Source organism: Drosophila sulfurigaster, chromosome 2R, assembly GCF_023558435.1.
Source record: "Drosophila sulfurigaster albostrigata strain 15112-1811.04 chromosome 2R, ASM2355843v2, whole genome shotgun sequence".
NCBI lineage: Eukaryota > Metazoa > Arthropoda > Insecta > Diptera > Drosophilidae > Drosophila > Drosophila sulfurigaster.
Genome location: NC_084882.1, coordinates 35,646,542 through 35,662,689, shown reverse-complemented (window position 1 = coordinate 35,662,689; position 16,148 = coordinate 35,646,542). Strand labels below are relative to the sequence as shown.

At 39.2% G+C, this 16,148-nt stretch overlaps 1 protein-coding gene across 2 annotated transcripts; it reads right to left on the bottom strand.

Annotated features, from left to right (window-relative positions):
• Window positions 1–568: 568 nt before the first annotated feature.
• LOC133839094 (protein turtle homolog A) lies at window positions 569–15,945 on the bottom strand. 2 transcript variants are annotated; one of them, XM_062270425.1, is made up of 17 exons: window positions 15,561–15,945; window positions 14,133–14,422; window positions 7,431–8,053; window positions 7,040–7,359; window positions 6,755–6,958; window positions 6,541–6,692; window positions 5,282–5,426; window positions 4,982–5,112; window positions 4,709–4,868; window positions 4,028–4,197; window positions 3,744–3,867; window positions 3,513–3,673; window positions 2,684–2,825; window positions 2,493–2,616; window positions 2,023–2,402; window positions 1,738–1,958; window positions 569–1,675 (listed from the first exon to the last, which is right to left on the bottom strand). In XM_062270425.1, the coding sequence occupies exons 3-17, from the start codon at window positions 7,835–7,837 to the stop codon at window positions 1,442–1,444; spliced, it is 3,075 nt and encodes a 1,024-aa protein (XP_062126409.1). In that variant the 5' UTR covers window positions 7,838–8,053; window positions 14,133–14,422; window positions 15,561–15,945; the 3' UTR covers window positions 569–1,441. The 2 variants fall into 2 exon arrangements, with proteins under 2 accessions (XP_062126409.1, XP_062126410.1); XM_062270426.1 differs by having other exon boundaries at window positions 15,823–15,945.
• Between the last annotated feature and the right edge of the window lie 203 nt (window positions 15,946–16,148).

Below are 16,148 nucleotides of genomic sequence, written 5' to 3'. Positions count from 1 at the left end.
GAAGCATACATACATCATATATATATATTTATATAGTATTTGTATAATTAGGAAGTCTGTAGAGAATGCCAATCCATTGTAATATATAATATTATCATTAACTAATACAAGTTTCTCTTTTCTTTTGCTGAGGACACAGTTAGCCAGCACAATTGTTCTATATGCTTAGCTTAAATAACTTATTCATAGAGTTTTATTTACTATTTTCTATGCTGGGAGCCATTCGAGAGATAACAAACAATTTTCGCGTTATTTACAAAGGGATCGTTATCGTAATTTCTTATGTTTATCGTTGCGATTTGATTTAGGCAGTACACACAAATAAATTCCAGGAAAACATTCATGCTAATGTGAAGACATTCGATTACCACATCAATCTGCCATCGATAATCAAATTCTCCCGTTCTCTACATACATACATCCATATAGTAATATATCTAGATCTATTTACAATTATACTAAAACTTACAGCTAAGGTATTCAACACATATTGTGGCTAGTAGTTAAACTCGTTTCAAAAATCAATAGGTAATACTTTTTTCATAGAGATTGATACAATATACGAGTATATGTATGGTATATTGATATACGATCTAGGGATATGTCGTCAATTCAGAAATGCGACTCCCGCAGCACTCTGTTAGGTGTGGAAGAGTGCAGGTCCTGTTTAGATTAAATTGGATAGCAGGGTATAAATTAGTTGACAATCTTCTCGAAATTCTTGAGAGGGGATGAATTCATTGTTCATTACGATATTATTACAACATCGGGTCTAATAAGCATTTGTATTTGATGTTAAAGCAACATTCGTAGATATGATCGCAGTTATCGCAGCTTATTCTGATCCTTGGGATATGTATGCATATTGATGTGAATATGTATGTGAATCGATTGGGTTGTAAATTAAGACAACAGATAGTCGGATATGTTTACACGTTACAAGTGTAAACAAGACTGCAAACAGTGTGAATCGTTGTAAGGTTTGTGTCACGGCTGCGAAATGGTTCGCAACTTGATTAATTTTGATTTGAACACGATCTCAGTGCTGTTTGCAGCCTTGTTTAGCGTGGAGTATTAGACTTAGTTACAACGAAATGACAACGAGTTAATCCAGGTAAAGTAAGGGTAAAAGTATTTACAAAACGAGTCACACTTTTGGCTTCGATTAATGCAACAATTACACAGAAAATGCTTACAATTTAAAGAAGTCTTGCCTCAAACCATGCGAATAAATATATCTATAAGTATATCTATATATATATATAAGTAGGTTGATCTAGTTGTTGGGGGTTATTCGATACGCTACGATATTCATGTTTTAATACAATTTGTTGCCTTTGTTGTTGTTGTTGCTCTCATTTGTACACATTCAAAAGTGAATTAGGCATATATATATAGTATATGGGATAAGTATTGATTTGTGAATGGATCTGGAGTTTGCTTATATACAACTTTCCTGTATGCGATTCGATGTGGTGACCACCTCCGGTCGAAATCGGTATTCGCTTAATGACGATGTCACCGATGCGTTATTCGGACTGAGCAAGCTGACCTCCATTGGCTGCGGTGTTAGATGATATGAGGATGATGGCGTCGATGTACTTACATTGTAGGTCAGCGACCCCAGCGGCGGACTGCAGGTGGTGATGCCCTTCTTGTTCAGAGTGGCATAGCTCTGTTCGGGATGAAAAGTTCGATATATAGTTAGTCAGTCAATCGAATTTCGGTTGTACTCACAATTTGTTTGCTTGGGCGGAAGGTGTAGTGCAGCACTTCGTTGCCAGAGTTGCTGAGCAGGCCAATTGTGCTGGCCTCGGCCGCAGCTGCGGCTGTCATGCAATCGGGCGTGCTCTTCAGATGCTCGGCATCTCGACTGTGGCAGTAATCCCGCTGCAGCAACCGTGATGAGGGACTCGCAAAGCCCGGCGACACCACAAGCGCCTTAAGAGGGCGTTTTTCTACAGAGAGCAATTCAAAGCTGATGAAGTGGAAGTCTTTCTTCAACTTGAAGTATCTCCTTACCATACTGATTGGGTATAACATCGGGATCCGTGTCGTCGATGTCCGCCTGATCGCCCCCCATCAGCTGAGGACTCGGTCGAGTGCGCGCCGTGGAACGCAGCGTGTCGCTGGCCATCGCCATTTGCAGTCCATGGCCACTTGGCGAGGTTCTTGTGCCGCCATCGATGCCCGACTCGCCGATGCCCAAGTTACCGCAGTCGACCGCATTTCGATTATCACAATTAATCGGCAGCAGACTGTGGTGAGCCTGCTCCTGTCCACGGCCCAACCCTTGGCCCTGGCCATTTGCATGCTGATTGGGACGCAGCGGATCCAGCTGGCAGTCTGCGGGTATGGCTAATTGTGTGTGCTTAACGGCTTTCAGATTATTATCGTTGCGGCTGCAATTCAAATGTGCAGTGAAAGTAGAAGCATTAGCATGAGGGAAAGACTCGACTCGACTCTGTGCGTGGGACGTTCATTAAACATACCGATTAGAGAAGCGTCTGTATATCGCAGCCAGAATGATGCAGGATATGGCAAACAGCAGGCCACAGAAGAGCGTCAGTCCGGCCAGGAACGGAGAGAGCGGCATGCTCAGACCCGTTGTGCTGCCTGCAAAAATCAATACGAAAGTTGAGAGGAAATTTTGAACGTTTGAGTTTAGTTTAGCTCATCGTACTTGTTAGCTTCGCCACGCCTTTAAAGTTGATGTCGTCGATGATTATGGGCTCGGAGCGACCTTTGACATTCACTGCGAAGATGATCATGCGATAGGTGGCCGCCTGATCCAGGTTCTCAATCACAAAGGTCACTGGCGTGTGCTGCAAAGAGAGATTATGAAACCGGTTTAAGACTGTAGTGGGAGCGTGCTCAACTAAGCTGTATAGAGTGACTATTTTGGGACAGCAGCAGGTGATTTTAATACAATAAAATGTCGATATAGTAAGACAAGAAAGAGAAAGTGACATATAAAAACTGAGTGCGACATATAACATTGCTTATGGATTGCTTATATAAATTCCATTCCAAATATAGCTACTAAAAATGAAGTTGTTATTAGAACTCGAATTTAGCATACTTTCTTATTTTTTTAAGGATTTATATGGATACATATTTTAAGAAAAAAGTATACACAAAGTTTAGTAAAAACTGAAGAAAACTATGAAAAATCTGAGGTAGATTCAAGCTTAAGAGGTATCCACTATTTTATTTGAGTTCCAAGGTACTGAAGATTGGGTAAGTAGATTATGAACAACCCTAAGTATAAACTGCAGCAAAACTGCTGAAATATGCTGGCTAAATTTGAAGGGAATAACTCTTATAGTTGCTGCGATTTGAGGTGTTTAAGGCAGACAGACGGACATTAATATTAAGCCCTTGAGAATGTTGTTTTATGGGGTCAGAGAAATCGTTGTTGCTTACTACGAGTCTTATACCCCTTTACCCCAAGGACAGCGGGTATAATGAGCACAGAACTGCATAAGGTTAACACCGGAGTAAGGACTTACAGTTACAGTTATGTTACGGGCCAGACGCAGCGAATTCAACTCGACCAGCTCGAGCATGAAGCTCTGGGGCAAGCCGCCGTCGAATCCCTCGATGCAGTCGACTTGCAGTGAATCCACCGACTGATTGCTCACCGTGCAGTTCTGCAGCGGAAAGGGGCGACCTATGAAAACAGAGGAGAGAGAAGTGTAAATAGTTGCAAGACCCAAAGTGTAACCCAGTTTATAGCTCACCTGCTGCTACAATCTGAAAGACGCAGGGACTCTTCTGCAGTCCAATTGAGTTCTTGCCCCAGCAGGAAATTGTGCCGTAGTCCAGATCGGAGCTTGGGGTGTAGTTCAGTCGTGACATGCCCGTCTGCAATTGGTCAAGTATCTCAATATTTCAATTCGACACTTGAGCTGTGTGCAGCTCGAATCTCATTAGATTACTTTAAAGAGCTCTCCAGGGAGAGAACCCTTCCCATCTGATTCTTGTAATTAGTGTTATATATTTCTTTTCGTTTTTGGGGACTCACCTCGCTGGAATGGAGGCGGGCAGGCAGCTCGGTTTGCTCGCCGGATGAGTTGAAGGTCCAGTGGAAGGAGTCCGCAGGTGGCGAGGCATCGACTTCGCACTTCAACGGCAGCGTCTCGTGCTTGAGAGCGCCCAGCAGCTCCTCGTGGTCGATGGCGCAGATGGGCGCGTCTATAAATAATTAAAGCATTCATTGAAATATTTAATGTTCGTTGTAGTCTCTTTAAAAGTTCTATGAATTAATTTCAAACTTTTCGGCTCAGAATGCAGTTACAGTCGAGTCGAGTGGTGGGCAAAGCCAACCCAAAGCCGAAGTCGAAGCCAGAGCCAAGTCAGGCAATGCATTCATTGCGCCATAATCTTGGTCATTAACGTGGAATGAAGATGAAACAGGGACAGGGATAGGGACAGAAGTAGGGACAGGCAATGGGCGAGAGCTTTGGCTCTGTTTGTTTTTGGACTCGGGCCAAATTGAAGCTGTGGGAGAAGGGGAAGGGGCAGAGAGACAGAGGAAGCTAGCGTATGCATTAAGAGCCCATTCAAGGCTCAAGGATTAAATTGTAAATTACATAGACGATAGTCAATGCCAAATTGTGGTTCAGCTGCAGATGGTAGATGGTAGATGGTAGATGGCAACCAGGAGATGCAAACTAAGATTGTCCATTGGCCATTTAATACTTACAGCGTATGCGCAATGTGACCGGATTACTGAGGCCTTTGCCCTCCGAATTGACAGCCAGGCAGGTGTAATCGCCCGCCGAGGCCCTCGAGACGCTCTGCAGGACCAGCGATTGATCCGAGAGTATGATGCCCACCGAGACGTTGTGCTGCAGCTCCTTGCCCTAATGGATAATGGATAAAGGATAACGAATTACGTACACGCATGCATAACGAACGATGGAGGTCAAAGGGCAGCAAGCCAAGAGCCAAGAGTAGAACAATAATTATTGCTTACATTGTGAAACCAGGACATCTTGTAGGGCTTCGGATTCGATTGCACAATGCACTCGAAGTAGGCATCGTCACCTTCCTTAATGTCATCCGGATTCAAGGAGGAGCCCATCTTCAGCACTGTCGTCGGTTGGTCTGAAAGCAAACGCAAACGCAAACACAAGCGATTTAATCGTACATCAATAGATAGATAGACAGATAGTTGCTTGGCTCTGCTTGGTAATTAGAATTTTCAAGTTTCGAACTTCAAGCTTCGAGTTTCAGAGTCTCGTTTCTGGTTTCTCGTTTCTTTTGGGCCACTTACAGTGCACAATGAGACGCCATTTGTCCTCGATGGAGCTGCCGTCGATGAATTGATTTTCAGCTCGACATGTTAAATATTTGCCATCGTCCTCGCGGGTGGGTGTAAACGTCAGTATGCTTAGGGATTGATTGTCTGGCTCATTAAACTAAAAAAGAAGCGCAAACAGAGTCCATTAGCAAATGAATAATGAAGAGTGCAAAGCGATGAGAGAAATCCTTCTGCTCCACAACTAACCATATACTCGAACTACATTTACCACACAGCTCGAACTCAATCTCGAACTCAAACTGAAAGTGAAAATAGCAGCAATTATAAGGCAGCGCACATCCTTTTCTGCTGCTGCTGCTGCCTTCCCTCACTGCGTATACGTATTTTTGTACGTATACTTAATCTACGTGCGAGTGCTGATCAATATGTAATGAGCTTATTCACAAAACAAACAACACAAATTCAACATTGAGCATTGGACATTGAAGTATTGGTCTGTCTACTCTGCTGCTACTGCTGCTTTTGCCTTTGCCCCTAATTAACTGAGAAGGTAGCGAGGGGTTGAGGGGGTTGCGAGCTCAACTTTAACCCCTGAGGCTATGATTGAGATGGAACTTGTTTGGCTAATTGACCACAGACTAATGTTTAAAGTAAAGGGCAAAGTGTGGTCTGACTGTCTAAATATATTTTCGAAAGCACCGCGATGTCTTTTTCCATTTGAAAAACTTAAGCTTAAGACTCATTAGGCTCAACGTTTGCAACTCGTAATTCGGTTGGAAAATAGTTTAACTAATAGAAATTCTATTGAATGTGTTATTAAAGGACAAAGGGTGAAGGATTTATATAAAAAGAAAACTATGCGTAGGTTGCTTATTGCTTTTATCGTTAGTGTAATAAATATCTTAGGAACATTGAAAACTTGTTTATCAAATGTTGCCCAAATGCAAACAAGCTTCTAAGGAACTGCTTAATTAATTTATATTTTATTTTTTGGTCATTTTGGTAATTAATATTTTATGTAATGAATTTAGTTTCAAATAAGATAATCAAAACAATTTCAAAGCATTAAAGAATCTGACGCAAACTGCTTTATCTTATTTTTTCTTCCAATAGAATTTTAGTCGCTTATAAAGGAACTTTTCCTTCCTTTTGATTGTATGACAATTTGAGGTACATAAAATAGTTATGTTATGTTATGTATGCTGTTATGTTGTTGGAGTAATACTTTTTGAACAGATTCTCTCAGATGTATCATACATATCTATACTTACATTCTTGGTGAGTTTCTTGAGCGGCTTGTTGGCCTTCCACCAGGAGATCAGAGCTGGCGGCTTGGAGCCGGAGCTCTTGCACTCGATGTCGTAGGTGCGATCCGCGGAGACGAATCGATCCTTGGTCAGGATGTGCACCGCCACAGGTTTCACTGTAAGCATTGTGAAATGAATAAAGACCAAAACTGAAGTTAAATAGTTTCCTTAGACCTACAGTTGACGTCCAGTATGACGACTTTTTGGTTGGGCGGCGTCAGATTCGTGTTGCTGGCGATGCAGACGAGGCGAGCATTGAGATGCTGCCTGCCAATGTTGGGATAGGACAAGTGATTAACGGTCTTGCCATCGGCACGCTGGTCAAAGGACTCGTCGATGACCGTGTTGTCCAGATACCAGGTAACATTCGGTCTGGGTCGACCTGCAATAAAAACCCGAGTTGATATTTGTATCCCGTATTTGTTTGCGCTAATTCAATGGGGGAGAAACGAGTGAAACTCACCGCCGGATACCTCGCAGGCAAGGACGATATCGTTGCCCTCGTTGAAGGACTCGACGTTGCTGGTCTTGTCGTGGCGGTTGGGCTCATAGATAATGGGTCGATCCGGGGGCACAATTACGGTTAGATTTATTTTCAGATTTCGGGTGGGCGAATTGCGAAAGTCGACGCGACACCGATAGACGCCCTCATCCTCGATGCGTACATTGTCGATTTTCAGTTGCGCCGGATGCGACGTACTACTAAAGTGTGCCCTCGACCCAAAGGCCAGCGGCGACGACCAGAGACGCGCCTGTCCAAACTGTCGCCCCCGCACATCGAAGCTGCAATACCCAAAAGCAAAACACAGTTAGGCCTCAGGCCTAAGTCATTAACTTCACTCCCCCAAACTTACTTGTAGATGGGCTCACCGTCTCCCTCTCGAAACCAGAGCACCATATAGACAGCATCGTCGCGCTCCATCGGCGTGATGTCGCAGGGCAACATCGCCTGGCGACTGAGCACGCCGTGCACCGATGTCAGCGGCACCGGGCGATCCAGCTCATGGATGAGCTCGTCCGGCTCCAGGTAGGAGCTTTGCGTCTGTCGCCAACTGGCGAGCACCAGGCAAATGCCCAGACACCACGACATCTGGCCAGCTGCAGTCCTTTTACTGCTCTGATGGCATTGATACTGTTGAGTGAGCTCCTCTGACAGCGGCTCTTCTTTTTCATGCTTCTGCTTCAGCTTCTGCTTCAGCTGGATTATGCTGACCTCGGGATACATTTCTCTCGTTCTTTCGGTTCTATCTTTCTCTGTCATTCGTTTGCTGACTCGTTAACTTTGTTACTCGCTGTGTGTGCTAGTGGAAGCTGTCGCTTGTTATAAACTTGCCTCTTCTCATACTCTCAGTCGTATTAACTCTTTATTGCTGCTGCTCTTGCTGTTGCTGCTGTTGCTTTCATTTGGCCAGATGCCTCTGTCAACTTGCTGGCCATCTTTCCCCGGGGGCATCAGTCGGATGAGTTCCTCAGCCTCCTGTTGAGGCAAAAGCGAAGCAGAGTGCAGCAAGTGCATTCATTGTATGAAAATGACATGTTGCCAACAGTTTCAACAATTACAAAAGCGCAGAAACAGTTCAGTTCGGCATGCCGAATTATCGAATACTCATCAAATGCATTAATAGAGGAAGATTATAGTATCTTCTGGTATATAGTATATACTATAGTATATTGTACAGCATACAGTATATTAAAGAAGATTATAGTATATGATTGATTTATACTAAAACTATAAGATACTATAATTTTCACTTTCCTAGTATATATGTAGAATATAGTACAGTATACGGTATATTAAAGAAGATTATAATATAAGTGTTAGTTGATTTATACTATAATCTTCTCGTACTGTACAATATACTATATACTATAAGATACTATAATCTTCACCTAGTATATACATATATAGAATTTAGAACAGTATATAGTATATTACAAGATTATAGTATACATAAATCAATACAGTATATTAAACAAGATTTAGTATAAGTCAATCATAACCCTTTACTAGTATATATATAGTATATTGTACAGTATACAGTATATTAAAGAAGATTATACTATGAGCCATTCATAACATACACTTTGCAAGTATTATATATACATATATATATATATAGTATATTGTACAATATACAATATATTAATAAAGGAATTAGTATAAGTCAATCATAACATACACTTGCCTAGTATAATATATATGTATATAGTATATACAGGATTTGTATAAGTCAATCATAACACACACTTTCCAAGTCATAACTTTCAATATATAGTAATTTATCATCTACAAATTTATTGATTTAAATAGTATTATGTTTTGTGTTAGCTTTCAGCAAATAAAGTAATTTAAATATTCAATAATTCATTTAATTTACGTTAGAAATATTTGCTCAATATTTATAGATTTTTTAATGTAGAGCATTAATTAAGATGGTCTGTTATTAATGGCAACTTTATCATTCGGTTGGAATTTAAATCCAGACTGTGTTGCATTAACTTTTTTCCAACTAGCCTCCGGAAGGGCATCAGGTTTGTTTTAATTTACAACATGTCATAATAAATTAAATTTTACAAAATGGATTGCAACTTACTTTCGTTGCAATTGATGGCATTGTCAAAATCGTAAATATCATTATGTGAAAAAGAAGTCAGCTGCAATTGACACGTGTTTCTCTTTCAATATGAAGCCAACAAATATTTTAAATTACTTTTGCTTTAAATTTAAGAAATTTCAAAGACAAACTGGTTTTAAATTTAAATACTTAACAAGGTAGTCTATTAATTATAAGCAAATAAGTTATTCGCAATACGAGTATAACTAATTACTTTTTGAGGAGAAGTAAGCAACTGCTTTAAGTCAGAATAATCGCAGTAAAATTCCGAATGAATTCAACGATGACTTATTTTACACAAATTAAATCACAATCAAGTCAGGAAGGTACAGTTGAGTGTGCTCGAGTATGAGATACCTTCTACCCAGTTTCAATAAAACTATATTCTAAAAATATACCGAATTTAGTATATCAATATAGTATATAAATATACCATAGAGTATCAAATATACCATATTGTATAAATATAATTTTGATGTTATTTCAAGGCAAGTAATAATTACAAAATATACCGAATTAATATACCGAAAATACAGAAATATACCGAAGGCTATATTAGGTATATTTATATAGTATTACATATAAAATATGTCATAGAGTACAAAATATACCACATTTTATTAACAGAATTTATATTATATCCCTAGGCAAATAAAATATGCATTTATCCATAATCAAATTTATGTGAAATAAATCAAATCATTTTCTAAAAATATACCGAATTAATGTACAGAAAACAAACAAAACTATACAAAATGTTATATTTGGTATATCGATATCGTACTACTTTCAAAATATACCATATAATACACAATATACCACATTATATAAACATAATTTTGATTAAATTAATGTGAAATAAATCAAATCATATTTTAAAGGTATACCGAATTACTAAAGTACTAAAGTATACTAAAGGTTATATTTGGTATATCGATATAGCTTCACATTCACAATATACCATATATACCTATGTACAATATACCACATTGTATAAACATAATTTTGATGTTATCCCTAGGCAAATAAATTATGCATTCATCCATAAACAAATTTCTGTGAAATAAATCAAACAATTTGATGCGTGTGGAAATTAAAAGGCAAGACTGTCATAATGTAAAATAAATCATTTGATTAAAATTACAAATGGTTAGCTGATAATTGGTAATCAGTGTGGCAATTGGAAATTGGGTCACAGGCAAAATCCTCTGAGAAATGGCAAATGGAATAGCGAATAGCGAATGCAATTTATGGCAGTTGAAGGAATTAAAGCTGAGATCTTAATGCATGCGATATTTTATGGCATAGAATTTGTGTGTTTCCCCCCTTTTGAAATGCATTGCAAAAATCTAATTAAATGATTTATTATTTTGAAGAGGGGGTATTTTTCCAATATCCGTGGACCGGATGTACAGTGGGCAAATTACGTGGATGGGAAGCAACAATTTTTGATTAAATTCATTCATGTGTGTGTGTGTGTGTGTAGAACAAGTTGTGTTGTGTTTGGTGATGATGAATGAGTTCATGGTCAGGATGGAGCACATGACGTTATTGTGGTCAATCGTTCAATGACTCAATAAATATGGCTAAAATGCTGGTTTCTCTCTCTCTCTCTCTCTCAGTCAGTCTGTCGTTGTCATTGTCGCCTCTACTCAATCTCTCGACTGTCAACGTAATATCTTTAAAAATGTGAAGTCATTTCGCATTGCCAAAACTGACGGCACACAAAAATAACTTTGTGTGAGTGTTTGGGTTATGAAAGTGAGCGCACAACACATCACACATCAGACACCTCGCCACACCTCGGCTTTCCTCAAACTTGTCTTGACCATAAATTGGTGACTGCTCTGAATAGAATGTGGACGACACATGAAAGCAAATCCCCAACCAACAAAAAACATATGGCCAAGTTGATAACAAGAGTTATGGGTTTCCACAAATTTCCGAGATTCTCAACCCAATCAAGCACGGCTCATAGATCCATCCAATGGCAATCAAAAATTATGGCCATAATGCCCCTTTATGGACATTTAATATTATAACTTAATTAATTATTACGATATTCGGATACGTTCACAAACTATAAACTGCCTGCCCTATGAAAAACCTTATACCCAAAATACACACATCGATCCATCCATCCATCCATCTATCTAATGACAAAGGGCATTTGAGGCTAGTTTTTCAACATTTCATGTTAAATTATTTATATTAAATGGCATCTGTGAACCGGTTACAACTGTGTTTTGAGTGCTGTTTCGAATGCAAATCATATAGATGAATGAACTTGAATTCTCTAGCTCTGCTCATTGGAAATTCATTAGGTTTTATCTGTTTTTATTTTACAGTGGAGTGGAAAATGGCAGCAGTAGAAATAATAATAATAATGAATCGGCGAAACAATAGCAGCGTTGATTTATTAATTATTTGTTTAACGTTTTTATTTTTATTTATTTTCGTAAATAAATTTCAAAAGCTTGCGATAACAATTCCCTTTTTGCTTTTATACTTTTAATTGGTGGCGAGCAGAGAATTGTTTTATGTTAATTCCAGCGATTAACTAAATTGCTGCCTGCCTGGCTGCCTGAAAAGTGGCATATCTAATAGTGTTAAACGTTCTCTAATCAAAGCAATTAAAACACTTTTCCGCTTGATACGACAGCATTGAAAGCCTTCAGGTGTTTTTCTGGCTTGCGATTCTTTTATATCAAGGTGAGAATTTGTCTCGTCCCCAGCAAAGCAGATCAAAAGATACTTGTATTTGCATTTAAAGCATAGCCAGAGGTGACAACAAGCAGAGTCTCTTTTTCTCCCTCTTATGATGGGCATATTTAATATGCGATGCCAGCTTCATATGTGAAGAGCAGCTCCTGACGAGGCAAGGAAAGAGGGGAAAGAGGGGAAAGGAAAGGAAAGCAGGCGTGTCGGCTGCTTTGACTTCTTATGACTTCCCCCATTCGAAGTCGATGTCGAGTTGGGTTTCGGTTTGTTTAAATCGCAGTTGTTTATTTGTTGCCCATTTGCAACAAAACACTTTAGCCTCCCTCCACTCCACTCCACTCGCTCCTCACTCATAAACCGGTTTCAGTAATTTTTTGGTTTTTTTGAAAATTATATACAACGCTTAAAATGCTAAAAGATGTTTAGGTTGAGTGCTGGCGCTGAGCTGAGCCCAGTGACCAGTCTCCCAATCGCCCAATCGACAACAGTCACCAGTCAACTATTCCCTGCTTCTCTCCCCCCTCTGTCTTTGTATCTCCCTCAACTTCTCCTCTACGTTTCCGCCTCTGTTCCTCACTCTCTGTGTATCTCTGTCTCTGTGGTGTTGCTAATTAAGATTACAGACATCGATACTTTTCGGTACGCAGTGGCACGTACAGATACAGATACAGATACAGGCCCCAAAAGTATATAGATACTTTCATATGTGTGTGTGTGTGTGTATCTCTCACTGTCGCATATATCCGTATATAACAGCAAAAAACATAGTTTTCTAAGAGCAACCGAAATTTAGATACTCTTTAGTATGAGTTCTTCTGATGCTGTCTAATTTTGCAGTTTAATGTTTAATACTTTATTGGTTTAAGATGTCTTTTAAAGCTGTTTTAATTTCGGGATTGAAATGACTTCTAATGATGTCTTACTTTGCAGTTAATTGTTTTCTTTTATTGCATTGATATGACAGCATCAGAAATTGAGTAAAAGAGGCAATTGTATGAGAGAAGTGTTTAGTATTAAATGTATATTTTCTACATATGAAACACTGGATCAAAGATACTATAGGAAATAGAGCTATAATTTGACAGTATTTGTTATGTTTCCGCGCAGATCAAATTTGAATGACAATCTGGTATATTTTGCACTCTATGGTATATTTTGAATGTAGTACTAGTAAATATAGCCTTTTGGTATATCTAGTATATATTGCACTATATGGTATATTTTGAATGTAGTTCTACATATATCAATATATCCTTTGGTAGTATTTGTCTCGTATATTAATATGGTATATTTAAAAATTAATATCGCAACGATTTGCATGTAGTTCTATATCAATATACCGAATATATCATGTGGTATATTTTTAGTATTTTTGTGGTATATTAATTTGGTATATTTTAGAATTAATATCGCAACGATTTGCTTTTATTCAAATCTCGATTGTAGATTTCCTACTTGTTGAAGTTAAATAATACAGTATACATAAATTATATTCATGTTCTAAAACAATCCAATCTAAGGTATTTTAATATGCCTAAAGTTCGATTCAAAAAACGATTTACTAATAATCCAATTTAAAGTATCTGAATGTTTCTGTTAAGCCCTTCAAAGAAGTAGCCTTAACCTGGACAATTGCTTCTATTGGAATTTAAAATATGTAATTATAAAAATAATTCAACAAAAAAACTGTGGCTTAAGTATCTTTAATATTAACTATTACTTCTTTTAAAATGTAAATTAATTTTAAAACTAAATTTAAAATTAAAAACTGTTGCTTAAAATTGTTGTGCTTTAATGTTACATCACTTAAAAATAAAACAAAACTATACACAGATTGAGCAATTGGTTCAACGACAGCCAACAAAAATAGTAACGTAAAGTAATCTAATCTTTGGCTGACGCCAACTTATTAAGCCCTTTTTTTGACCAAAAGTAGTAAAAATGTCAGGTTACATTATGAATGACAAAGTTCAGTGACAAAGTTGTAATACCCTCTAGAGGCAAGTGTATCGGAAAAAGGTTTTATGAGCTGACTGGGCCGTTTGGACCAGTCGAGTCCAGTTGATGGGCATGCCAAGGTGCTAAATCAAGCACTGACAGCATCCGAGGTTTTCTTGGCTTATTAATTATGTAGCTTAATTTGCGATTATGCAGATATGAGCATAAATTTTCAAGAGTAGCATAAGCAGAAGTCTGTTGTGTGTGCCTCTGATAACTCACCAGTCAGTTAATATATGTGCATACACAGTGGATAAAGTGGAGAGTGCTGATTTTGGATTTGGATTCAGCTTCGGATTCAGCTTCAGACAGATTCGGATTCATTCAATATTCCATGTTGCTTTTATTGTTATTAGCTTTAGAGCTGGCTTTAATGGATGAACTGTTTTGTTGTGTTTTGTTTAAGATTTTCGATTTTCGTTTTGAATATTATTTTTATAGGTGCCAACAGCTTCAGTTTTGTAGGCTTAAAGATCGAAGACGCGACACGCCGTCTGCTTTGGATTCTGAATCTAAAATGTGAATCGAATCGTGTTATTCAGCAAAAAGGGGGAAGATATTTATCAATAGAGATGCGACACAAAAATATATATGAGCTGCTTTAATGAGACACTTCTTAACGAGCACGAACGCACTTAATTGGCCAAGATTTATGTTTGCACTTTTGGCCACATTCACATTCACATTTCTATTCACATAATCATATTCATTTTGCACTATTCCACAGTGGATTCAGCTGTGGTTATTCGTAGCTGCCAAGTGTAATCAAGTGCCACTAAAGATCTCTCGAATCTCTCGCTCTCTCTCTCTCCTCGCGTTTTGACAACTATTACCATAACAAATCAGCGCCTGTCTCTGACAGGCCAATTGAACCAAACCGCACGGGCCAACAACGACAGCGATGAGGAGAAAAAAAAACACAATATTTGCACGGCACAAACTTCGAAAGGAGGCGAGCAAGGAGCAAGAGCAGGAGTTGGGAATTGGGAAGGGGATAAAGCCAGCCAGTCACTGTTAGCGTCAAACAATTCCCGCAGCGAGAGAGTCAGAGGATAAAGGAAGCACTGAAGCAGGAGTCAGAGCCGAGCCACGTTGCACGTTCCACGTTCACGGGCCGTGCTTGGGCTTGGGCTTATCCTTGGTGTCTGTGTATGCTCCGCTTTTTATGCCACAGTCGTAAATTCCAATTATCGACAAAGTCGAAGCACGGCAAGCGGTAAACGGCAAACGGCGAACACTGCACACCGAACGGTAGCTGGGCAAAAAGCCGGCTTCAACACGGAGTCGACACCGAGAGTCGAGTTGAGTCGAGTCGAGTCGAGAGTTGAGAGTCGAGCAGAGCTTCGCAGTGAAGTGAAGCGATTTTCAAAGTCAGTCGCGGCACGAGGCATAAAAAGTTTGTTGCTATTTTAGTCTTCACTCTTTTGCACTTTGCTGTTGTTGTTTCATTAATATATTTAAATTTTCTTTCTTGCCGTAATCCTGGTCGGGTTGAAGGGGCAAAGGCTTTTGCTTTACCTCTTTGGGGCACAAACACACTTTTAACTTTTAACTTTAAAACTGAGCTCACGCTGAGCTATTGAATATATTAAAATGTGTTGATATGCGTTTGCATTAAATTATAAATAAATCATGGGCATTTATTATTACTTTTATTGGTTTTGTTAAGCACTTCAAAGTGACCAAACAAACTCGATGGCAAGACGGTTAAAGAGGAGGAGAAGTCACAAATATCTCACAGATACACAACACGCACACACGCACACCGAATTACACTTGTTCGTTCGTAGTTGAGAGTGCGGGTGTAAATATGTCTGTGTGTGTGTGTAAGCAACTAAGTTGGTGAGAGGGTGAATATGTATGTGTATGTGTGTGAGTGTGTAAGTGTGTGTACGGTGCTTTAAACGGATACCCTAAAGCGAACGCATTGGGCTACATTTCAGAGCGTTTTCAACGTTTTCAACGGTTTGAACGGTTCACGATTCACGATTCCAGGATGCGCAGCGTCCGTTAGCAACATGTGTATCGTTATAGCTTCGCGTATCTACTGGATACACGACTCGACTCCAACACTCGTCGCACTCACAATCGTCGTCGTCGTCGTCGTTGTCGTCGTCGGCGTCGTCTCTGACGTCGTCGTCGTCGTCTTCGTCGCTGCTGCGGCTGCGGCAACGACGCGTTTCAGACCATGGCAAAAGACCATGCCAATGCTATTGCTTTGATTTTTCGAACTTCTCT

Excerpts from the sequence above, each read along its gene's own strand:
- LOC133839094 (XM_062270425.1), bottom strand. The coding sequence starts at position 7,837 with ATGACAGAGAAAGATAGAACCGAAAGAACGAGAGAAATGTATCCCGAG. Across the intron at positions 7,360-7,430 it reads GACGGTGAGCCCATCTACAA|CTTCGATGTGCGGGGGCGAC; the intron begins GTAAGTTTGGGG and ends TGGGTATTGCAG. Across the intron at positions 1,959-2,022 it reads TGTTATACCCAATCAGTATG|AAAAACGCCCTCTTAAGGCG; the intron begins GTAAGGAGATAC and ends TGCTCTCTGTAG.